This window comes from Anser anser (genome assembly GCF_964211835.1).
Source record: "Anser anser genome assembly, chromosome: 3".
NCBI classification, from domain to species: domain Eukaryota; kingdom Metazoa; phylum Chordata; class Aves; order Anseriformes; family Anatidae; genus Anser; species Anser anser.
This window is the reverse complement of record NC_139722.1, coordinates 5,242,105-5,268,285: the sequence shown is the minus strand read 5'-3', so window position 1 is coordinate 5,268,285 and position 26,181 is coordinate 5,242,105. Positions and strand designations below refer to the sequence as shown.

At 42.5% G+C, this 26,181-nt stretch overlaps 1 protein-coding gene across 1 annotated transcript; it reads right to left on the bottom strand.

Annotated features, from left to right (window-relative positions):
* Positions 1-17: 17 nt before the first annotated feature.
* Positions 18-21,489, bottom strand: LOC310897473 (uncharacterized protein). The gene is made up of 19 exons (XM_083831124.1): positions 21,104-21,489; positions 19,982-20,144; positions 17,947-18,096; positions 16,172-16,332; positions 15,333-15,506; positions 14,200-14,341; positions 13,850-14,034; positions 13,484-13,625; positions 12,664-12,848; positions 11,377-11,562; positions 10,173-10,364; positions 8,278-8,440; positions 7,042-7,191; positions 6,637-6,797; positions 4,043-4,216; positions 3,387-3,528; positions 2,332-2,516; positions 1,983-2,124; positions 18-327 (listed from the first exon to the last, which is right to left on the bottom strand). Exons 1-19 carry the CDS (start codon positions 21,287-21,289, stop codon positions 140-142), a joined length of 3,171 nt encoding a protein of 1,056 aa, XP_083687250.1. The 5' UTR covers positions 21,290-21,489; the 3' UTR covers positions 18-139.
* Between the last annotated feature and the right edge of the window lie 4,692 nt (positions 21,490-26,181).

Sequence of the window (26,181 nt, the reverse complement as noted above, 5' to 3'; positions counted from 1 at the left end):
CACCACCACTTTGGTTTGGAGGTACTGAAGACCTTTATTAAGATGTAATGTTGTGAATGATTTTGGCCAAAGGATTAAGAAGGCAGAAATCATGAAAATGTCATATATTTTTTAAATCAAATTTATACTGATTTGAGCTCTATGAACGTGCTACAGCACAGATTTTATAGGGCTTGGGGATAACATTAAATGAAATAGCAGGGTTGAGGTCCAGGTCTGAGGCGGAAACTCCTGGGGGAGGGTGGAAGGTGAACCTCTGTAGGAGGCTGGTGAAGAAGAGGAAGAGCTCCATTTTGGCAAGAGTCTCACCAGCGCAGATCCTCCGCCCTGGAATGAAATGCAGAATGGACCATAAGAGAGTCAGTGTGACATGCTTCTTCCATGGCTGGAAGAAATAAAAACCTCTGAGCAGCTTTTATTCTGAGAAAGAACAGTGACTTGAAATGTCATGTCCCCGGTATAAATAAAGAAAGAAGCAGCACTCAAAAGTGCACAGGAGCCTGAGAGAGTGGATACTTAGTCTTCACAGGTATGATTATAAAGCCAACTAATTTCTTTTCCTAAAAGTGGGCTGGTTATATGTTTGTATTGTATATGTTTGTATTTTGGGATAAATATATGCAAATGCAATCTGAATTTCTTAATTCCAGTTTTCAACAAAATATATATATTTTTTTTCTCTACTTGGGATTGGTTCAGTTTTTGGTTCCCAGGCCAACTTTGGCTGTTTTTGTCTTGACTTTGGCTAGTGTAGCCTAGTCACAGGCATTTTTTTTTTTAATTTTTATTTTTTTATTCTTATTACACTTTATCAAAAAAGGCCTTGGAAACTCACATATATTGGCTAGGGTGGGACTGAGCAGGGAGGTGGTGGAGATATTCTATGGAGCCCCTAATATAAGCCTTTCTCCAAAACTGCCATGAATATATTTTTTTTCTCAGTCCTGGACAAATTCATAAGTTTATAAACTTCCTTAATCAAAGCGTGATAATTCAAGGCCAGAACTAACAAAGGCCTGAAATGAAATTTGATTTTAACTCCCTTGCTTGACTGAAAGTGGAAAACAACGTACTAAGGCATAGCTGTGCTATGAACTGAGCTTTCCAGGGAATGCCCAGAGCTGATGCTCCCTGGATGTGATTTCAGCTGGGAGATTTAGACTTAAATCTGAAAAGTAAGGCTTGTGAATTGGCAATATCATAAATTATTTTATGAACAAATGGATTTTACTATATGTTGTATGTTGAGTATGATGAGAAAAAAACATATTCAAATGTCACACACAACTAAAAATACACAAATAAGGTCCATAAAAAGTGCAGAGTATTGTGTGTATATTGGCCAGGGACTGATGTATAGGAAATTAACTGAACAATGAAAGAACCTGAAGAACAGGAGAGATGCCTTGGAAGGTGCAGTCATTGTGAGGATAGGAATCTCTCATGCTTTGGAAAATGATACAGGTGTGTAAGCTTAGGTGAACATCACTCTCTGTGGGAAACTCAAAGGCAACCCCTTTACATTCATTGATATTAAAGAGAACTTGGGTATTTATGTAATGCAACCCCTCTCTTTTGGTACAGGATATGAAGATTTGTTTGGCTGACACTGCTGAGGACTTTTTGAATGGGACTTTTAAAAAGGGCCAGAAAAAAGATGCCCAGGTCATAGAGCAGAAATGTCGTACCTAAACTATCATGGAATTTTCTGAAAGCCTCCCTCACATTTAAAAAGAAGACACTACAAATTCTATTTTATAATCATTGAATACAGAGAAACTGATGACAACCAGAGGCTGAAGGAATTAGTAGACATTTGTGATTACTCTCTATTATGAGAAATGCATCCTGAGAAATGAGCTGTGAAATGGTCCCATGAGAAAGGCAGTGTGGGGAGGCCAGGCTTCAATAACGAAGAACCACTAGTATGAATTGCCTAAGACTGGTACCTGCAACAGTAGTAAATGGAAAACAGAGGGTACCTGCTGAAAATGGCATGAAAGCGTCTTTCTTCACAAACTTTCCCTTGGAGTCAAGAAAGTGTTCAGGATAGAACATCTCTGGTTTCTGCCATTGGGATTTATCTTGCAGGACAGAGATCAGCAAGGGGATGATGTAGGTTCCCTGCAAAACAGGACAGTGGAGTTATTCTGTGCAAAAATAGTTTGTTGGCAGTAATGACAGTAAGATTTTAATGTGAAGAAATCAGCCTGGACAAAGAGATTATTCTGGCTTCCATTGCGTAACTTCACAAAAGTGTTCATATATATCACATTAACCATGTCTGAGATTGGAGAAATGCTAAAAGAAACAGTCCTGTAAGCATCTCACCTTGGGAATGAAATAGTCTTTGAGAATGACATCTGTAGTAGTCTCATGAGGCAAATCCAATGGCAGGATACTAGCAAATCGCTGAACTTCATGGATAACAGCATCTGTATATGGCATTTGAGTACGATGCTCGATTCGTGGAGGGTTTGACCCTATCACTTGCTCTATCTCTTCTTGAACCTTTCCTGACGAGGGAATACAATATAAGAAACAGACAAGGACTCTTTCATCCCTGAGACATACTGGGCTTCACTGATGGAAAACTATAAAATACCTCAACTGAGAACCATAAATTCTGTCAGTCTTTTTTTTTTTTTTTTTTTCTTTCAGAAATAACAGGAGGTGGACAGATTTACAGTGTCTGATTATTTCTTTGCCACTAAGAAACCTGGATTTGGTTAATTTAAATGGATAATTTAAGATTTAAGAGTGCTCCCAATCCAGAGAAGGTTAAAAAAAAAAAAAAAAGAGCAAGAGAGAGAAGAAGAAAACCATATTTCCTTGACTTGCTACATTTTAACCATATTTTAGTGAATGTTTTCCAGGATTCTCTTTGATTTCCCTGTGAGTAGGAAAATATTTTTTTTTTTGGCCTCTCTTCTGCCTGAAATTTCTTGTTCTGTGTCAAAAGCCCTGCTAGACTCCTAACAACCCTGAAACGTAAGCTGGACTGCAGATGTTAAACGAAAAACAATTCCCTGAACGTCCTCAAGCATTTAAAGACCAGGTACCATCCATTTAATGTCTGCATAGGCATTTGGTTTGCCAACAGCGTGTTTCTGAAAGAAATCTGGAACAATTTCATTGCCCAACACAGGACACGGCTGTTTTTCCAACTAATGAGAACCTGGCCAATATGAAATCTGTCTATAATCTACTGCTAGGCTGACCGATGTGCCCCTCACTGGATCTCAACCACAGGGCATAGTGATACTTGGATAATAATTAACTGAAAGTATTGGCTTTTTTAAACTCGATGCGTTGACAGATATGTTGACCCTCAAGGGTCCTGTTCAGTTCCCGAGTGTAAGAGCGTCTGTCATAAAACCACTTACTCTGAATTTCAGGGTACTTGAGCATCAGCAGAAGGCTCCAGTTTAGTGTGGAGGAAATTGTCTCAAGGCCAGCAGTGAACAAATTGCTCACCAAGCTTAGCAAGTTGTCATTATGGAAATACCCATTGGAAGTGGATTTCTCCTGGAAAGGAGTGGTTGAGGTAAAAAGATGAAAACTTATAGCTTTCCATAGGAAAATGCAATATAGATAGCTAAATATTTACTAAAAGTGAATTTTAAGAAAAAGCATGAAAGACAAAGAGCTTTGGGCTTGTACCCAGAGAAGAGTGTTGAAAGAAGTTTTATGTTTTGTATGATCTCTGCCCTTACTGGGGCCAGCTGCAAAGAGAGCTGTTTTCCGTATGAAAAGGTAACTAAGATCTATAACAGCCGCAAATAAGGATCCCACTAGAGCCCAGGTTGTTATGTAATGCATTATGTTTTTAAAAGAGTCAGAAGGGCTAGGACAATAGACAGAGCAGATGGAAAAATGCAGCTTTGGTAAACCATAAAAGTAAATAAAAAGAAAGAAATTAAATAAATTTAAAAGGATTTATGTTAGGAAATATAGCTATAATTATTAGGACTCAAAGGTAATACTAAGTGTCTTCATATAACCATAAAAGTTTGAAGAAATGAAAAGAAGATTCAGTTACCTCCTGCTGTTTAACAAGGAAAGCATCAATAAAACTTCTTAGATCATTTTTGTCCAGAGTTTTCAGATGTTCTATAAAAGTAACTTTCACATAAGCATGGAATTCATCTTTATTTTTGAGAAGAGTCTTGTTAGCCCTTAGGAGGAATCCAAGGTATGGGAAGATGTTGTACATCTACAGGAGGGAAAGGCATTAGATAAAATTTACCAGCCAAAGGCCTGTAAACATTTTACAGGAACAAATAAATGATATCATGCCCATTTTGCAGATACAAAACCGAAGACTTTATATTTTCTTCTTTAGAACATGGCTGGATGAATTCATGGTTGAAAATCCACCAAGGAAACCTCTCAGCCCCAAGTTACTGGAAGCTGAGAGACTATTTTGCAGGAGAAGCATAGGTGTGACTTAAACATCTGCAGCTGGCCAGCAGGAGACAGTGGTGGGACAGATGTTTGGACTGATTGTGTAGCTCCTTGTATGTTCTTGACAACCTTTCCCTCCTTGCAGACCACCTCTACCATCACTTGAAAGCAGCAAGTAACAGCAAAAATTCAAAGACTACCAGTTATTTCACATGCGTTTTCTTAGTCTGTGTCACCACACAGGCATATATGGATCATATTTCAAAATATGAGGAAGAAATTGGAGTAAAAAGCTGTGCTTTGCCACTGTTACAACAGTATAAATGGCGGTATGTTAAATCCTTGTCATCTGATGAATGGAAGCAGAACTGCACAGATGTATACAGTGGGATCTGTGCAGCTGATGAAATGTCTAAAAATCGTGAAACTTCAGGTTTTTACAAAAAAGAACCTATACCACATGCTAACTGAAATATTGTCCAGCAAGTTTTTATTATTATTATTTATTTATTTATTTATTTATTTATTTTTATTATTTTGGCCAGCTCTTCTGCTAACATTTTTTCCTGTTTCAAAGCCCAAAGGGAGAGAAGTGAACCTGGTGTGTGGCAGCATTGCATGCAGTTAGCTGAGCATATTTATTACTCACTGAGTCATTTCTGTGTAGCAGAAGCATGCAAAAATATATTCTGTATTCTTCTTGTACAGGTAGACCATGAACTCTGTAGCTTCTCCCTGTCCTGTGCTCTGAGAGGGTGTCCTGTGTTGCCCTGTCACTATACGTGTGAAATATTTTGGGAGAATGCTGGGCTTGCTGGTCATGCACTACAAGATGTGTGTGTAGAGATAGATCTCTGCTTTCTCAGATAAGAGTATTTGGGAGAAGATCGTGTCCACAAAGGTTATTCATGGTCCATGGTCCTGACTGTCCTTTTCTGCCATGATCTTTGGAATTGGACCAAGGGAGGAGTAACAGCTCTAAAGAGATTTTTTTTTTTCTTTTTTTTTTTTTTTTCCTGTTGAATAATTAACTTTGAGCTCGCAGAAATGAGTTGTTGTTGTTGTTGTTGTTGTTTTAGTTGTTGAAGGAGTTAAAAGGGTTACAGAATCATACACAATCACACAATGGCTAAGGGCCCCTCTCGTCCCCCCTGACCTTATCAGGCCCCCCCAGCAGGGTGCCCAGCCCCACGGCCCTGGGCTCGGGGAGCTCTCCAAGGAGCAGCCCCCGGCCCCTCTCGGGGCAGCCTGTGCCAGGGCTCCGGCACCCGCCCGGCCCAGCAGTGCTGCCTGAGGGGCAGGGGGAGCCGCCGGGGCTCCGGGCTGGGCCCGGGGCCTCTGGGCCCGGCCCTGGGCACCGCCGAGCAGAGCCCGGCTCCGGCCTCTCCGCACCTCCCTGCGGGTATCCACAGACATTGATAAGGTCCTCTCCCCAAGCCTTCTCTTCTCTAGGCTAAAAAGTCGCAACTGTCTTCTGTCTAGAAAAATCGTCACGGTCTATATACTGGAAGTTTAGACACCTTCCCTGATGGTGCATCATGACTGCTGCATTTACCAAGCTGGGAGACAACCCAGTGCTCCCCTTTCCCTGACAGGCAGCAGCTTACAGGATTTCATTGCTTTTCTTAAAGACCAATTCAGCAGGCATTTCGGTCAGCATTGCTGCCAGAAAAACAAATTAATAAAAAAAAAACACAAGCCTTGTTGTCTTCCCTTCTCAGGTGTTCCTTTCCTCATACCAAACTTGACTGTACCAACACAAGCATCCGAATTTCTGAACAATACATTGCGCTGGGAAAGTTATCTCACAGAAAATTAAACTCACTAATATCTCTTGCCCTCTATCTTTTTATTTTATATTATTTTATTTTACTTTATTTATTTTTTTTTCTCACACCCATTTTATGTTAGTACTCTGCAAACAATTCAGTCACAAGGGAGAAAATGTCTCAGAGCAAGGGAGATGGGAGAATAGTCTGATTTTTTCAGTCCAGATTTAACACTCATCAAACTATAGTTTAAGTAGGTCTTTGAGAGATTGGGGTTTGGTTGTGGGTTTTAAGATTGCCACGTTTTATCTTAAGCTTTGTTTTGCCCCAGGAAGTGCTTGTAAACCTATTATCTCTCGGTATCTCAGATTTTTCTGTTTAATACAAACAATAGACTACCCATGTTACTATGTTCCCATGGCATCCAGTAGAACAGCAACATAAAATTGTTTAACATTACCGTAACCAAAGGTTTCCCAGCAAGCCTCACGCTTTCATTGGTCAACTGTAGAAGTCTTATAAATCTGGAATCTTTGTAGTCGAATCGTTTTCCCAGTAATATTGACACAATTATGTTAGCAACTGCTGAATTAATTATTTTACTAGCATCAAAGGGCTTTCCTACACAATGAACGAAGAAAGACATTACATTGTGGCAAGAGACTATGTAAATTTAATACTAATTATTGCTATTTATTTATTTTTGTTATTAGTGATTATTATTCATTATTAGAGAACCATACCAAACCAACAGAAAATTGGCTCAGCCTGAGCTGTACAACAGACGAAGAACTAGAGGTTAACGCCAAGCCTCTGGGTACTTGAACAAAACTTTAGAGATCTGAAGAATGCCTCATCTACCCACCTTCTTGTGACCCAATGGTGTCTAACAGGTACCCATACTCCTCCACAATGCGGTCCTCAATGGCCCTTTTTCCCATTCCAAAGTCTCGTAAGGTTGTGAGAGTAAATCTTCGCATCACTTTCCAGTTTTCACCATGAGCAAAAACAAGCCCTGACACAAAGAGATTTCAATGCAGTAGCAGATTTGAAATACCTAATTTACAGATGCATAATGTAGATAGTTGTAGCAGTAACTTTTAAAACAGGTTAGATTACATCTGGCTGAGGAGAAAAAACTTTTCCTTCAGGACGTCCAAACTTCAACAATAGGTTTTGTTGAAATAAAACCAAACAAAAACTGTTTAAAAGATATTAAAGATATTTGATCAGGAAGAATATATATCTCTGAGAGACACTTGTCACTAAAAGAAAGACAGGATTGGAAATTCAAGTTCAAATTTATAGTCATCATCCTTTGAAAGTGGGACTGAACTAACTGAACTGAGATCCTGTGTCTCTGATGATTGCAGTAAATACCTGAATAGACACAAATGTGTTTTAAATTTAGCCAAGGTCTTAAACATTCCTAATCAGTTTTTCACTAGAGTTGTTACACACCAGGTAACTGACTACTTCAGTTATATTTTTCTTTAAAAAAAATAAATTATATATATAAAGAAAGCTTACAGGCAATAATGTGATTAAAAGATGCAATTATGGAAATGCTTGGAGAATAATTCCTGAATTTGTCTGAGGGTCTTTGGAGAGATAATTATTAATGTCTGATGCAAAATTAGAATTTTTTGAATGTGAAATTCTTATTTGGAAACCCAGCTTGGCATACAGTATTTCACTTATTAAAATAAATCCCCAGTTCTATATGTGTTCCATTCTAATGCCACATTTAGATTTTAAGAACACTATTCACCACATGAAATGAGAAGCAGCAGTATAACACTCACGTGATTTCAGGAAAAGGAGGTTCTATGGTAAGCTACAAACAAAGCTTAGAATCATACCAGGAAAACTAGAAATGCCTTCCCTGTCATGCATCCCATTGCTCTAGATCCTGAAAGTGGGGCATTATCTGTTTTCTGTTATTACTGTGTGAATAACTATTTGGTTATAGTTTTACACATGTATTTCCAATGCCTTTTGTTGATTCTGATTCTAAGTGGTATGCCAGTCTCTGCTTTTTCTGTAGGAAATATGGTTTTTGAATAAGTCAAGTTGGATAGGAAAAAGAAAACCAACTCACCATATCCTTTGGTCAAATCTTCAAAGATTGGGATTTTAGGTCTCTCTGCAAATGCATCTGCCTGGTTTACAAGAGCTTCCTTCACTGTCTCGTACCCAGAAAGCACTACTATTTTCCTTTGTCCCATCTGAACACTGTAGACCGGACCATATTCTTTTGACAGCTGACAGAGGAAGATAACAGTGATTTACAACTTGTACAGCCTACAAATTCACCACCTTTTCAGTGCTGCTTATCTTCCCATCCTGCCCCTAAGTTTTAGGACAGAGAAAGAGAATTAATATAAATAGAGACATTATGATGATTAATGACTGAATAGCACAGTTAGGAGTGGAGCCTAGTGTTAACACCTGAAACCCCCAAACAATCAAAGAACCACTGAGAGTTTCCTCTGTGCCAACAGCTCTGACTTCCCCCAGAAGCCCACATAAATTCAATTTTTGACTCAATTTTTCACACTGATCTTTATGTTATTGTGTCTCTTTCATTTAGGCAGCTCCATGCTCACAGACTAAACCTATTCAAACCTTTGTTACCATTACCATGTAAAAAATAACAGTGTTTCTGGGCCACAATCTAGCATCAGATAAATTCTCACTTTTAGCATATGACTACAATCAACATGAATCTGTCTACAAAGAGAGTCTCAGAGACCCTGTTTTGTCTAAGCTGGTACATTTTTAGCTTGAATTATTCTCACTTAATCAATGTTCTTGGTTCTCCAGACAAAATGAGATGGTTTTCCTGACTACGCTTATTTTTCTGTTTGCACAGAGAATCAGAAAGCAGCTATTGGCATTGCTATGCAAGGTAGTCAACAGCTGGTAAGCAAGTGCAGCCAACTATATGAAATGACACGGCAGCATTGACATGGGTCTGAATTAAGGGTAGCTTCTTTGATGATATTGTTGTCCCAGACTAATGCAGCTGTAGCAGAAACTGATCTTTTCAAAGGGTGTTCTCCTCTAACAGCTTTCCACCATTTGCAGTGTTGATGCTCAGGATGAATGTTTCATTTCAATGAATTCAGATTCATTTTCACACTAAGTATATGAAAATTTTAAATCTTGACCTAAGCTCAAGTTAGAGGACAAACTTCTTCCATTATAATAGATGCACTGGAATTAAACCAGAGACTTTTGCCAACTCAGTTAAGCTGCATTAAATAGCTACAGATGATTTGCCAGATACTGCATCTGAGTGGTCTTTTGATCTGTGGTTGTGACATACATACAGACTTGTAGGTTAGATATCCCTTTAAAATCATCAGCAAGGAGATATATGAAATCTAAATGTCTAATAGTAATTAAAAAAAAAAAAAAGAACCAGGTTCATAGAGGTCTTCTGACTCAAAATCAGGAAGGGCTACAGTAAAGAAAAAGCACTAAAAAAGCACTAGAAGAAAAGCGAGAGATTTTTTTTTTCCTTTGGTTTGCTTGGATCTTTTCTGTATATTCTGGCAACTGTAGTCCCTTACAGTTATCTTCAGATTTTGGGGAAGAAGGGAAGGAAGGAACATGACAGGGGCTGTTAAATCAATGAAGACACAAGGCTACAATCACAACCCTAGGCATATCAATCAACGGAAAGTAGAGGGAGTTATCCAAATCACTTCTTGTCATTTTTTCACAAAATTACCACAAAAATAAAGTGAGGACTTGCTGTTAATTTGAGAGAAGTTTAAGGCTGAAACCCAAATGCATGAAGTTGCAATGAAAGGAGAAGATGTTATAATAAAGAACAAATCTTACTTCATTCAGAATTTCCTGCTCAAACAACTGTCTCCTTTCCCTTGCTATGGATCATCTCTGAAGCAACATGTCAGGGAAAACTCTGACATCTTGGACTGTGGGGCTACGTGTAGTTATGTGACCAGTAGAAAAGATAATGGCTACCTGTAGGTAAGTCCTGTAGGGTCGCTTCAAGTCAAACAAATGAAGATTTCCAATGATAGGTAATGCTCTTGGTCCCGGGGGAAGATTCTTTCTCCGGTTGCTATTCAAGAAACTTCCGATTTTCAAAATGATCAGAAAAGTCAGGACGAACACTAAGCCCACGGTAGTGCTGCTGCTCCAGTCCATCTCTATTCAGCCGAGTATTTGCTACAGAAAAGAAAAGAGAAAATGTGAACTCTGGATCTCTGTCTTCCTGCAAAATTTTGCCGTGAGAAACACTAGTCCATAAGCCTCTTTCCCAGTGAACGGTATTTCATGTGGTTAGTGGCTGGTTTATTCTCTTCCCCTGTGCTTGTTAATGAATTGTTGGTATGGTACAGAGGCAGGTAGATGTCAAGCTTGTGTGATTGGGTGAGTGTGTATCTTTCATTGTTCAAGAATGAAAGTCCAAGCCCTTGGACACCCACAGGTCATGAACCTGCTGTTTGGTATAACAGTCATAAATTCTGCATGCCCTGCAGGTTACTGATTAATTAAATTTTCGTCATTAGTTCAGGCACGGCCTTGATATCCTGAGCACTGAAATCACAGAGAGATTCTTTCTAAGTGCTTATTCATTGGTATAACTTTGCTCCCCTTGGATTCATGCGGAATTTTAAATCACAAAGTCACAGAATCATTGAGATTGAAAAGAACCTCTGGGTCCATCTGGTCCAACCCACTTGCTCCAGTAGGGCCACCCAGAGCAGGATGCCCAGCACCATGTCCAGGTGGCTGTTGGATGTGTCAAAGGAGGACATCATCCACAATGTCTCTGGACAACCTGTTCCAGTGCTTTGTCACCCTCACAGCAAAGAAGTTTTTCCTCATGTTCAGATGGAGCATCCTGTGTTTCCGTTTGTGCCCTTTGCCTCTTGTCTTGTCTCTGGGCACCATTGAAAAGAGTCTGCCTCTGGCACCCTCCTCTAAGATATTTGTATACATTTGTAAGATCCCCTCTCAGTTTTCTCCCCTCCAAGCTAAGCAGGCCCAGCTCTCTTGGCCTTTCCTCACAAGAGAGATGCTCCAGTCCCCAAATTGCCTCTGTAGCCCTGAGTGAACAGCACGTAGCAGGGATGAATGGCTGTGTGGTGCTTAGCTGCCTTCTGGGTTAAACCACAACAGGAGCCCAGAACTGGGCACACTACTCTACGTGTGGTCTCACCAATGCTGAGTACGGGGACAGAGTCACCGTCCTCAGCCTGCCGGTAATATTTTGCTTGATGCAGCCCAGGATACAATGAGCCTTCTTTGCTGTAATGGCATACTGCTGGCTCAAGTTCAACTTCATGTTCTTGTCAAACTTCATGAGGTTCTCGTCAGCCCATTCCTCCAGCCTGCCCATGTCCCTCTGGGTGGCATCACGACCCTCTGGCGTATCAGTCACTCCTCAGTTTTGTGTCAAGAGCAAATTTTCTGAAGGTACACTCTCCCGCCTCATCTGTATCATTAAGGATTATGTTAAACAGTCCCAGACCCCGTATTGATCCTTGGGTGCTCTTCTCATTATGGCCTCCAACTAGACTTTACACCTCTGACCACTACCCGCTAGGCCCATCCATTCAGCCAGTTCACAACCCACCTCACTGTCTGCTCATCCAGCCCATACTTTATTTCTCTATGGAGATCTTATAGCACACAGTGTCAAAGCTTTACTGAAGTCCAGAAAGACTAGGTAATTTTTCAGGTGTTCTTGTGACTAAAAAGCTACAGCGTGGTTCGTTAATAAGGAAGTTGGAGGGGCCTAGAGGGCACCAAGGAAGGACTGGTTTGCCCAGTTCCCACTGGAAGCACAGCACTGGTTGTCTGTTCCAGACATAGGTAGTTTCTCAGAAGCCATTTCAGGTGCAAAAGAAGATCTTCCAGATTTGAAGAATGACACCAGCAGTGGTTTGATTTGAAATGGAGAGTGATTTATTGTTTTTCTGTGTTTTTGTCATTCTCATCAGCACACATATAATTCTCTACATTTCTCTGTGTGTGTGTGCATGCATTCAGGGCACTGGTGTCGGAACAAAATGTGTAATGGATCATTTTCACTGGGCAGTTTGGGCACAGCTGTGATGGAGGTGTGGAAGGGGAGAGGACTTGCGTGTGTGTGATCTGTGCAGGACCCTGTGAGCTCTGGCCCAGAGTCCAGCCTCAGCCTCTTTCCTTGAGGGCAACATGCAGTGGTGTAGGAATGGACCAAAAGAAATGGACTTTGCTATCCCATCATGGGATTCATCCTCACAAAGACCATCAATTTGCCCGTTCAAGGAGTGGCTGAATGTCAGGACTGCCGCCTGCTGTAATGGTGTGTGACATACCTCTTGCCGTGATTCAAGGTGTACTTGGGCTAAACATCCCTTATCAGATTCAGAAGTACCACACTTCACACGTGGGACTAGAGACAGACTAAAATATTTCATCTGGGTGTTTCAGGGAAAGAAGATGGCTGAGAAAGCCCCTAGGAACGTGGCACTGCACAGACCTCATAAGTCACTGGGGGAACGGTAAGCCCAGTAGTGTGGGAGAGGTCCAGGTCTGAGGTGGAAACTCCTGGGGGAGGATGGAAAGTGAACCTCTGTAGGAGGCTGGTGAAGAAGAGGAAGAGCTCCATTTTGGCAAGAGTCTCACCAGCGCAGATCCTCCGTCCTGGAATGAAATGCAGAATGGACCGTAAGAGAGTCAGTGGGAGCTGCTTCTGTAGTTGTGGGGGTTTTAAGCTCTAGTGGGGTGAATTAAAAGTCCTGGTCCTTTGGTAAAGCTGGACCATTGAAGTTAGCAGGTGGAAGGAAGAGAGGAGAAAGGAGAGAGGAGAGAGGGGAGAGGAGAGAGGAGGGGAGGGGAGGGGAGGGGAGGGGAGGGGAGGGGAGGGGAGGGGAGGGGAGGGGAGGGGAGGGGAGGGGAGGGGAGGGGAGGGGAGGGGAGGGGAGGGGAGGGGAGGGGAGGGGAGAGGAGAGGAGAGGAGAGGAGAGGAGAGGAGAGGAGAGGAGAGGAGAGGAGAGGAGAGGAGAGGAGAGGAGAGGAGAGGAGAGGAGAGGAGAGGAGAGGAGAGGAGAGGAGAGGAGAGGAGAGGAGAGGAGAGGAGAGGAGAGGAGAGGAGAGGAGAGGAGAGGAGAGGAGAGGAGAGGAGAGGAGAGGAGAGGAGAGGAGAGGAGAGGAGAGGAGAGGAGAGGAGAGGAGAGGAGAGGAGAGGAGAGGAGAGGAGAGAGACCAACTCCAGTGGGAAGGAAGGATTCTTGGATGCCCAGTTCCTTCCAGAGCCCTAAAAATGGAATAGAAGGTACCTGCTGAAAAAGGCATGAAAGCATCTTTCTTTATAAACTTCCCCTCCGAGTCAAGGAAGTGCTCAGGGTAGAAGGTGTCTGGTTTCTCCCACTGGGATTTGTCTCGCAAGACAGAAGTCAGCAAGGGGATGATGTAGGTTCCCTGCAAGCCAAGGCAGAGCAGTTACTACATTGACAGTGGTGGTGGTGTGGCCATCGGAGTGATGATGAGTGTTGGAGCTGAATAAACACACTTTACCTGGGGAACTCCTGACAAAGTGAGAGTGTGTGAGAACCCTGCAGTGAGCGAGCATCCCTGGATGCCAGACTTGAAGGGGGGATGCACTGGGGACAGAGAGAAGGAAAGGAGTGCTCCTGGCATCTCACCTTGGGAATGAAATAGCCTTTGAGATTGACATCTGCAGTAGTATCATGAGGCAGGCTCAATGGCAGGATATTAGCGAACCTCTGAATTTCATGGATAACAGCATCTGTATATGGCATTTGAGTCCGATGCTCAGTACGTGGGGGGTTTGATCCTAGCACTTGCTCTATCTCTTCTTGGACTTTTTCTGTGAAAGAAACATGGATCATACAGACTGCTTGAACATCTCTTTATCTTGTTAGAATAATGGGATATGGAGAATTCACTTTTTTATTCAACCCTGTTTAGTCTGAAGTCACATTCAAGGTGACCTGATGAGAAGGAAGCCACTGGATGCCCAGTTTCCACTTACTCTGAATTTCAGGATATTTCATCATGAGCAGAAGGCCCCAGCGCAAAGTGGTGGATGTGGTATCTGTACCAGCTGCAAACAGATTTCTCACAACCTCAGTTAAGTTTTCATTATCAAAAAACCCATTGTCCTTTCCATTCTCCTGGAGAAATGAAACAATAATTTTATCATCTGGTTAAAGATTCGAGAAGGTGGTTTTTCATCAGAGAACAGGAAAAAAAGTCATATGCAAACCTCAGGGAGGAGTTAAAATTTTAAAGGAGAAGGTTTTGAAGTGATGCCTTGAGAAATCTGTAATAAGCTGAGCCTTGAAGCACCGAGTGCTTGGACTGTCTCTGCTGCCCACAAGAACACACAATCAAGTCAGCAAGGTTAATTTCAGTAATAACAGGAATGACTGGGGCCACCCAAATAATTAAATCAAGTTTTTCTTTTCCTGGGTCATGGAGCAGAGCATATTACAGAACGAAATTTCTTGGGAAGAACAGATTTGCTGCCAGGCCTGGGCTTTCAAGTGAGCTCAAGAGGTACTAGGGACTTGGTTCATTGTGATATTGCCTTTACCTTCCCCTAGCACCAAAACAAACAAACAAACAAACAAACAAACAAAAAAACAACCCTAGAAGATGGTTCATGTTCCTCTGAGTTCCAGTGGCCAACATTTGTGGGTACAAGCCCTGCTTCATTTTTACAAGACCTGTAGAACTAAAGTGTGTTTTTTGTGGAAGCAGGTATATAAAATTTTGTGTGAGATGTCAACTGAAAACAAGAAATATGTGCTGAAGAGTCCTAGAGCTTTCCCAGGGTATGCGTCTATGAAGGGGGACAATATTTTATAAAAAAGAATCAGAAATGCTGGGGTACAGAACAGGATTTTAAACTACAAGTAAATATTTCTTCTCATACTTTGCTCAGTTTTGTATTTTCCTTATAAATTAATGGGGACACAGGGAAGATGCTTGCCTGTGATTATTTTATCTTCTAGCTGAAATAAAGGCACAGTCTTTCAACTCTAGCACAGTTTTTAGTAGGACTTTAGCACATGCTAGATCTCTGATGAAGAATACTTATTGAGCTGTAAAGACTTGAAAGGAAAGTGAAGAGATTTGAAGGAGCTTCTGGGATTCAATTACCTCTTGTTGTCTGACCAGGAAAGCGTCAATGAAGCTCCTCTGGTCATTTCTGTCCAGGACTTTAAGATGTTCTATGAAAGTAACCTTGATAAAAGCATTGACTTCCTTCACATTCTTAAGAAAAGCTTTGCGGTCCTTCAGGAAGAATCCAAGGGCTGGGAATATATTGTACAGCTACAAGATGCAGAGATGAAGAAGAAGAAAAAGGAGCTGCTAAGTAAATGTACCACTGTTCAACAGTATGTAGTAACAAAAGCCCATACAGAAAAAGGTGTATAGTCTTATATTCATGATGCAAAACACCCTTTGTCCTCCTTCTCTGGCCAGCTATGTAAATGGTTAAATTTATTCTCTCTTACAGTATATATTAATCACACTAGCTGATGGTGGCCTAGAAATCCAATGTTTATATGTCCTTGACACAGTTTTCTAGCTGTCCACTCCTAGAGAATTCATCCCTCCCTCTCCACGTTATTGGAATTGGATGTATCAAGAGACAGTTACTATTTAAGAGACAGTTACAGACGTTCACATTTTTTTTTATATTGTTTGTATGGGAGATGGGGAATAATGATCAACTTCTATCACTTGGGGACACGCTCTTTGTATTGTATTGCATGTTCTTCAGTTCTTCTTCATGAAATGAGGAACTTGTAATCTCCAGTCTATGCTGCTAAGAGAGATTCATCTAGCACCAGAGGTCTTCTTTCTGCCATTTCAAAATGCATTTGTCATGTACAGATAAATGAATTGCACCGATCAGGAGTGAGGTAAGTGTACTGTTAATGCTTTGTGTAGCGTGTGATTTTGAAGAGCAACATTCAAACAGTATGAATTACCGAAACTGATGGCCTTCCAAAAAGTCTTATATTTTCATTCATCAATGACAGGAGTCTTTTGAATGTGGGGTCTTCATAGTCATACCGTTTTCCAAGCAATATGGATACAATGACATTAGCAACAGCAGCATTCATTATCAGAGTCATCTCAAGGGGCTTCCCTAGCATAGGAAAAGGTGGTGCAAACAACATAGTCAATGGTTATTGTAATTAATTAAAATATTACAGTAGCATGCAGAGGCTTTGTGAAAGTCCGGGATACGATAGGCACAGAGTTGTCAGGAAGAAAGTTTCCCCCATCTCCTGGTTCACAAGTCACCAAAAGCTTTTAAGAGACCTGAGACTGAAAGTGAGTTTTTGTGCTCCTCTCCATTTTCTTCAAGACCATTGTGGTCCTGGGTCTTTATGGCCCTTCCCCAGTTCTGCTCTTCTTGGTCATACATGGTCTTAAAATTTCCAAGTATAAGGAAAACTCTCAGCAATTGCTACTTCCCCTGTTAGTGCTATCCTGGGCAGTCCCTTTTTACCAATATTTGAGAACTGGACTGTGCTTGTCTAGAACATTTAAGTCAAATTTCCTAAAGAAGTAGCTCTTGGTCACTCATTCTTTCCTGCTGGGGCTCTCAGTTCTACAGTATGTAGGTCCCGCTGGTGCAACTTTGCAGCTGGACATAGCTCCTTCTTTCAGGGCTTTGAGGTGGGGACTTGAAGCCTAACTAGCATGATGATATAGAAATCTGTTTTCATGGCAAATCTACTTGGTTGAAACAGCTGCCTGCTGAAGTCACGGAATGATCAGAGGGCTGGAGCACCTCTCCTGGGAAGACAGGCTGAGAGAGCTGGGGTTGCTTAGCTTGGAGAAGAGAAGGCTCCATGGAGACCTTATTGCAGCCTTTCAATACTTGAAGAAGGCTTATAAGAAAGATGGAGACAGACTTTTTATTTTATTTTATTTTTTTATAAGGGTATGTAGTGATAGGACAAGGGGTAATGGTTTAAAACTCAAAGAAGATAGTTTTAGATTAGATATTAGGAAGAAATTCTTCACTCAGAAGGTGGTGAGGCTTTGGAACAGGTTGCCCAGAGAAGCTGTTGATGACCCATCCCTGGGGGAAAGTCAAGTTCAGGTTCAAGGTTGGATTGGATGGGGCTTTGAGCAGCATGATCTAGTGGAAGGTTCCCCTGTCTCTGGCAGGGGGGTTGGATTAGATTATCTTTAAGATTAGATGATCCAATCCAAAACGTTATACGAGTCTATGAATCTAAGATTCCATTCTAATTCCTGCTCTTGGTAACTGAGACTAGTGAGAAACAATCCTGGATGATGATGGTGGCATCTATAAATGGATCTTCTGTCTCCTACTGGGAGGGATTTCCCAGACGTGTGCCTCTAGGGACAATGATTTTTTCAGTCTAGATATGCAAGTCCTTGCAGTTGCCTTGTGCTTTTCTCCCTTTGCTCTTTGATCAATCAAAGACTGTAATTTGTAGAGGTGCTGCACGGGGAGGAACAAATCCCTTTCCTCAACAGTGCTGTTTGCCTCCATGTTTGACTTTCAGAGCCTCAGTAAATGTTTTCATTTGCATGTCAGGCAATTGCCAGGTAGAGAGACAGGGATAAAGACAGAAGTCATGTAAACTCATCATCCAGCACAGATGCTGGAAAAAGGTATATCTCTGAAAGTGTTCTAAGCCTCTCCCTTGAATCTTGGCATTCCTGAAAATGTTTTCTGAGAAAAGTCAGAGACATGTTATGGAGGTAGTAATCTCCCCACCTTTCTGTGACTCAATGACATCTGCCAGGTATCCATACTCTTCTACAACACGATCCTCTATGGCCTTCTTTCCCATTCCAAAGTCTCGTAAGGTTGTAAGAGTAAATCTTCGCATTACTTTCCAGTTTTCTCCATAAGAAAATATAACTCCTGAAATTGAAAATGAAAGCACATAAACAGAATTTTCAGCAGATTCCTCATCTACCCTGTGGTGGTTTCACACTGATGGACAGCTAAGGTCCACCACGCTCATATCTCAGTCCCTTTCCTGAAAAGAACAGGGGGAGAAGATAAGATGAAGAAAGGCTCATGGGTTGAGATAAGGACAGGGAAATCACTCTGCTGCTCTCAAAATAGATTGTGTCTCCATGTAAATGAAAAGAAAGGAAAAATATGTCAGGAGAATGCTCTGAGGGAAGTAGCCACTGCTCTGAATTCACATGGTGTCTGATGTGTTCTGAGACATTAGGACACTTTTGCTCAATTTGGTTTAGAGTTGGATTTGTGTCTCTGGGACATCTCCTGGGATGACGGGTATGCTCTTTCATGTTAGATGTCTCCCTTGGGCTGACAAATCCTTCCCCCTCGAGAGCGCCCATGTTTCTTCAGTGACCATAGGGGCTGAATGAGAACCTGTGTCATGGACACCAGTTTGGAAAATTTCCTCACTCTGTCATGGGAATCACCCCTATACATCCTAGAATGGCTGCAGAGAATCCTCAGTGGTATATTCAGAGAAGTTTTGGTCAAGATGACACTGCTATTAACTTTCATTACACCTATCATTATTCTTTTGTAGTCCTGTTCAAGAAACTGTTTCTAGGGAGGAAAGAAAATATTTACAGATAGGTTGACATTTAATGACATATTAGTTACTCATGTCCCTATTTCCATGTATTCCATCAATATTTATGGGAATCAAAAGCTCTTGTTCAGTGTCTAACATCTGTAGAGAGTATATTCTGCCCAGAAGAACTCAGAGCAAGAGTGGGGTCCCTCTGACGAAAAAAACTAAGGTCTTGAATTATTGTTTATTTTCCCTTAAAGAGAAAAATGTAAATTAAACTTTTTTTTTTTTTTTTTAAATAGGCCTTCAATAACATCAATCTCACAGAAGTATTTTGAGGTAGTGCTACTGATATAACAGACACTTCTCTGCTAGTTTGTTTAGGGTTTATGTGGCCAGGTTTTTGTAGAGAGAGGGGTTGCAGGGGTGGCTCTGTAAGAAGAGGCCAGGGCCTGTCCTGGTGTCAGGACCAGTTCCATCTGACTACCAACTGGACCGACTGTTGGCCAAAGCTGAGCCCTTCATGAAATGCACCAGTTCATGAAGGGCTGTAGCCTGTGGGAGAGACCCCACATTGGAGCAGAGGAAAAGTGTGAGGAGGAAGGAGTGGCAGAAATGAAGTGCTGTGCATTGATTGCAACTCCCCATTGCCCATTCCCCTGCACTGCTTCGGGTGGGGAAGAGGTAGAGGATTCAGAAGCTAAGGAGTGAAGTTAAGCTTATGAAGAAGGGGTGGGTTGGGTGAAGGTGCTTTTGCTTTGTCTTTGTTTTTCATCATCCTATTCTGTTATTTAATTGACAATACATTAATTTTCCCCAAGCTGAATCTGTTTTGCCTATAACAGCAATTGGTAAGTGATCTCCCTGTCTTTATCTTGACCCAAAGGCTTTTCCATCTTATTTTCTCCTCCTGTCCTGTTGAGGAGGGGAAGTGAGAGAGCAGCTGGAGTGTGAGTGCAAATGTCTGTCTGGCTGCCAGTGACGGTCAACCCATTGCACAGCTCCTCAACATAACATCCCTAAGTCTCAGCAGCTGGTTCAGACCTCTAAATGAGGTGTTTATGTGTAAATTAAGGATATCATCTCTTCTTATCCTTGATAGATATCACCACACACCACTCAAATTGTTTCACACGCATAGCAAAACAAAGTGAGAGGTTCAGCATTCCCCTTTTCATGGAGAAAACCTCATCCTGTTATCTTTCTTTGGAGAAGGCAGGTGTACGGGGAACAGAACAGCGCACTCACCTTTTCCTTTTGCTGTTTCTTTGATTATTTGTATTTTAGGTCTCCCTGCAAATGCATCTGCATGGTTCACCAGAGCTTCCTTCACTGTGTCGTATCCTGATAGCACCACCACTGTCTTTGGTCCCATTTGAATTCTGAACACTGGGCCATATGTTTCAGACAGCTAGTGGGATGAAAGGAAGCAAGAAGATGATATTCAACAAGGTTAAAAATACTTGTTTTTCATCGGGTTCAATGTTCTTCTCACATGGCACTGGCTTTTCATCCTCTGCCCAAAATATTGAGAATTTGTCATACAAATATTGGAGATATTGTGAATAAATACAAAGAATCACAATGGGGTCTGTAATCTTCTGTCAGATATTTGATTTCTCTGCTAGATATTTGACTTTTAGGAGGCTAACTGTGTCCACTGCACTGTCTCTCTAACTTTTGATTTAGAAGCAGAGAACTCACAGAGGACAGCTGGAAATGTTCACCTACCCAAAAGGAGACTGATTTCCAAGGTGGTAGTACATGGTAGGATACAGGAACTCCCTGAAACACTTAGATTTGCTGTTTGTGGTTTTGAGGAATAGCACAGTGAGTCTACACCAAAAATCATACCCTATCTGACTGTCAAACACTGTCTTCCCCAAAATCCTGGACTTTACTGCTACAAGGTATGAAAGAACAAGCAGTGCTAGTTTGTTTCCTAGTTTGCTCTGGGAAACCAGGAAGATTTTTCCATCAAGGGAGAGGATCAAGAATTTGTTTGCTGTCAGTTCCCTGATGGCTGAATCTAGCAAACATCTTCCAAAAAGCTCTGTTCTCCTCCCTAAATGTTTCAGCAGTTGCTGGTGGAATTTCCTTTAACAACAAGAGACCCAAGGCCCCTCTCTTCTAGTTACCCTTGCCTGGAGAGCCCCAGCATTTCCTGTGTTCAACAGAAGTAGGTCAATTCTCTTGTTAATATGGCTGGAAGCCAATTCCCCTGCACCAACACAATATCATATAATAGGAATAGCAGTTCTGCAGAGAATAAATCCTGTTGTGTTTGTGATTTCCATTCCTTGAGAAAACTTTGTATCTATAACTCTGCCTTAGAGTGAGAGCTCTGAGAAATAGAACTACGGAAGTTACCTTTATCATTGTCCCGTCAAGTTTCTTCAAGTCCAAGATGTGCAGATTTCCAATGATGGGTAAAGGCTTGGGTCCTGGGGGAAGGTTCTTATTCACATGGCTCTTCCAGAAATATTGTCTTTTCACAATCAGCAGGAGAATGAGGACAAACAGTAACCCCACAGGAACAAGGCTGGCCCAATCCATTATCTTTCAGCAAAGGCTTAGCTGAAGAGATGAAAATTCAAACAATCTCCTGTCAGAAGTTGTTTCAAGCAGTAATGGCACTTCTACACCTATAGAGGTATGAGCTTAACCTCTAAGAAATGGTAGAAGTTTCAGCTCCCTTCTGGGATTTTACCATTGAAGAATACCTACTTAGCACTCTCACCAACATATACACTCACTTTACGCTATCCTGGTTACTGTTTAATGAGGGAATTAACAATGAGTCTCGTACATTGGTAGAGATTTCTGGGGGTGTAAATTTAGAAATAGCAACTCAAACAGTGCCTTGAACTTTGAGACTGAAAGCATTAGCCCACAAAGGAGAGACACTGAGAACTAGTGAAGCGTGTCTACAAAGGAGATGCAAGGGTCAACCTTTTCATTTAAATGCTTTATGCTATGGTCTTAAGCATTGCTGTCTCATCATCTTCTTGAAAACTGCCAAGCTTTCCTCAGGCATATACCCAAGGCTGTCTATTTTTTATCACTGTAAAATTATATTCACATCCCTTAATTCAGATTATGCCCACTGGTTCCTGTTTTCTCCCAATTTTCCCTCTTTCTATACTATACTTATAGCTGATCTTATTATTACTTATAGCTTGCTATACTTATAGCTGATCCATTACTGTTCCTCCTCAAGAAGGTTAGAGAACCTAAAGCTGCCCTCTTATCACTGCTGAGGTCAGTGAGATTGGTCCTCAGAGGCCTTTACTCTGACATTCAGATCTCTCCTTATCCATTTTGATGTCAACAGCCAGGGGAGATGAGACTGCAAAGTGAGGGACATAACATTCAGGTCCTAGCATGAGGCAGAGAGATCTCTTGCTCTCACTTTCAGTTTTGGAGTGTGCTCAGTTGCTAAGTAAATGGTATAACCACTGCAGTAACACAGAGGAATTTGGGTTTCTAAGGCTAAGAGAGCCACAGCAAAGTTTCTTTTTGGACCGATTGGCATGAAGTAGGAGAAGAGAGAAGAAGCTCAGGCTTTCCCTTTCCTTTATGGAAGATGTTGTGGATGTCAGATTTTGCCAAGAACAGAAGTTTAGCTGAGAGGGGAGCTAAGACTGTTGTGAAGATTCCTCTTGAGTAACCTGAATGTGGATTTATGGCCCTGGTGTGCTGTGGGCCCTAGAGTGTAAAGCTGCCTTAATCAGGAGTGCTTAAGAAAGGAAAAACTCTGTGCACTGTCCTCTGAGCTAGCTGAATAATTTGTTGAGGCACACACATCTTTGATCTAGGTGGTATTCAGAGTGAAACGTGGAGTCACACTGATCTGACCAAGTGGTGACGGATGTATTGATCTGAGGCCCAAGCTTCCTTTAAAGCGAGAGCAGGGCAAGGGGCACCTGGAGGCCACCTTACCTTCAAAAATCAGAAGCTGAAAATGATCAGATAACTCATGTTCTTGATTTTCACAGAATATTGAGGTTGGAAGGGACCTCTGGAGGTCATCTATTCAGGCAGGTTGACCTAACATTGCACAGTAGGGCCTGGATTCATTTATCTTTATCAGTGGCACTTGCTTTTGACATCCAAGAGTAATCATTTCAGGAAGAGAGACTGAGAGAAGAGCTTGTAGGATTATCTCTGAGTGTTGAACCAAGGCTGAGGGGGAAATAGAGAAAAGATGGCCTCTGCTTGTTGAGGAAAGATGGCTGAGGTGCAGTCTGACTTGTGTGTCCCAGAATTTCAGAGAGTGCTAAAAGGAGAAGCCATGCAGAAGAAACCATCCAGGGCTTTCATTGAGACTGACCGGGGAAGAGGACCTGCAGCCTTCAGGGCAGTGTTTGGGTGAGCTTTCTAGCAGAAACTTGTACATGGCTTCGAGACAAGAATGTGGAGGCTGTGTGACCTAAGGTGCCCCGTCTGAGTCCTTTGTCCTTGACTCTTAAAAACGCCATGATCCCTGCAGAGACTTGCCGAAAGGCAGAGGAGAGTAGTCAGCCTCCCAAGGACTGGGGATGCAGAGACCTGGAGGAAAGGTACATAAGAACCTGGCTGAGAACCTGGAAGAGGAGCTAAAGCAAACCTGCTCTCATACCGTCTGGCCTTGAGTCTGCTGCTGCCACTGGGGTCACTGGAAGAAAGATCAGATCGTTTCACTTACTTGGATGGCGTCCCAGAAAAAGTCCAGGGCTTATGTCCAGCTGTGTGCTAATTGGCACGTTTCTACTATACCTCCATAAGCAGGTAAAAAGGCACTGTGTCTGTCATTCTTTCCACACATCGCTAGGATTTAACTGTTAACAGGGGATAAGTCAGATACTGATTCTTAGGTTATGAAAGGAAGTGGCAGTTCTGAGTTGTTTACTAAGACATGGGCCCAGGGTTACGTCTGTGCAGAGTTTCAGAACAAATACAGCATTTGCCTGCCCATACAAGACTTGCCAGGTTATTGGAAAGGTGCTGTGGGAGCTGGAGATGTCTCCAGAAATGCAGTGGGAGAAGCAAACAAACCCCCAAACCCTGTTGCCCTTTCCTGCTCAGCCCTGCTGTTTTCCTCCGTTAGGTCTGGTTCCTGCAGTGCCAGCAGGGAGTGTGTGAGCTGAGTGAGTTCCTAATGAATGGGTCGCCTGAACATGAGCCAGCAGTGTGCCCAGGTGGCCAAGAAAGCCAACGGCATCCTGGCTTGTGTCAGGAATAGTGTAGCTAGCAGGGCCAGGGAGATAGGTGATTGTCCCTCTGTACTCGGCTCTGGAGAGGCTGCACCTCAAGTGCTGTGTTCAGCTTTGGAGCCCTCACTACAAGAAGGACATCGAGGCCCTGGAGCATGTCCAGAGCAGGGCTACGAAGCTGGTGAAGGGCCTGGAGCACAAGTCCTGTGAGGAGCGGCTGAGGGAGCTGGGGGTGTTTGGTCTGGAGAAGAGGAGGCTCAGGGGAGGCCTTATTGCTCTCTGCAACTGCCTGAAAGGAAGGTGTGGGGAGCTGGGGGTTGGCCTCTTCTCACAGGTAACTAGTGATAGGACAAGAGGGAATGGCCTCAAGTTGTGCCAGGAGAGGTTTAGGTTGGAAATGAGGAGACGTTTCTTCTCAGAAAGAGCAGTCAGGCACTGGGACGGGTTGCCCAGGGAGGTGGTGGAGTCATCGTCCCTGCGGGTGTTCAAGGAAAGGTTGGACGTGGTGGTTAGGGACATGGTTCTGTGGGTGACATTGGTGGTAGGGGAATGGTTAGACCAGATATCTCGGAGGGCTTTTCCAACCTTAATGATTCTATGATTTAATAATTGCAGACATGAGTGACAGGCTGTGAGTGTTTCTTCCCTGCTCAGGAGCATTTTGAAGTGCAGATTGAATAAAAGTTTGTCCAATGTCCTGCTTTGGACCAATATTTGTGGCTCCTCTGAAGTCTGAAAGGCAATGTCTCTAAGCACGTCTTGAATCAGCTGAGTTGTTTCTGGAATGTTTGTTAAGTTTATGACAGTCAAATACTGCACTGCTCTGTGCTATTTTACATATTGCATGAAACGAACTTGATCTTTTAGGAACGTGACAAAATTATTGTGGTGTTTTGTTGTCTTAGTGAGCAAGACTTGGTAGAGCAAGACTCATTCTTTTCACTGTCCCAGTCCTTCTCACTTAACTTGAACTCAAGGAAAAAAAAAAAAAACAAAAACAAAACAGGAGAAAATTAGTTCAGGCAAAAGGATCATTGGTCAAACTTGCTGTAAAGTTGTTAGAAGTGATCACAGTAGCTATAACACTCAATACAGTAATTATGTCTGCATCTTTGAAGAAAATGCTGGACACAGTTTAGTTCTAAAGTGGGAATGTTTTTAATTTTAATTTTTATTTTTATTAGTAAGGTATTTGACACTGTCCCTCACAGCATCCTTCGGGACAAATTGTTCTACAGTGAGGTAAACAAGTTCACGCTTTGCTGGGTGATGAACTGGCTTGAAGGTAGAGGGCTATAGTGAATGGGGCTACATCTGGCTGGCAGCTGATCACCAGCAGTGTTCTTTAGGGCTCTTGAAGAGCCAATCCTGTTCAATGTTTTTATCAATCTGGATGATGGTCTGGATGCAGGAGTGGAATGTTAGCAAGTTTTTTGATGACGCTAAACTGGGAGGTGCTGCTGACACCCTGGAGGGATGAGAGGCCTTGCAGAGGGATCTAGATAGACTGGAGCATTGGGTGACCAGCAACAGCACGAAGTTCAGCAAAGGTAACTGCTGGGTTCTGTACCTGGGACAGAGTAATATCAGACACAAGCACAACCTGGGAGTCGAGTGGCTGGAGAGCACCTCAGCAGAAAGGGATTTGGTGGTGCTTGTCAACAGCAGGCTCAACATAAGCCAGCAGTGTGCCTGGCAGCCAAAAGGTCAAACTGCATTTTGGGGTGCACTAAACACAGCAGAGCCAGACGGTCATAAGTTGTGATCCTCCCACTGTATTTAGTGTTGGTGCAGTCTCACCTTGAATATTGTATGCAGTTCTGGGCTCCACAGAAGGAGCCCAGACCTATAAAAAGGATGTTAAGGTCCTTTAAAGCATCCAGAGGAGAACAACAGAGCTGGTAAAAGGGCTGGAAGGCATATGGTATGAGGAGAGGCTGAGGACACGTGGTTTGTCCAGTCTGGAGAAGAGGAGGCTGAGAGGTGGCCTCAGTGGTCTCTGCAGCCTCCTGAGGAGGGGAATGGAGAGGGAGGTGCCGGCCTCTGCTCCCTGGTCACTGATGGCAGGCCGTGAGGGAACAGCACAAAGCTGAGCCAGGGGAAGCTCAGGCTGGGCGTTAGGAAAAATTTATTTACTGTGAGGGTGCCAAAGACTGCAACAGGCTTCCTAGAGAGGTGGTTGGTGCCCCACAGCTGTCAATGCTCAACAGGCATTTGGACAACACCATCAGTAATAGGCTTTAACTTTTGGGC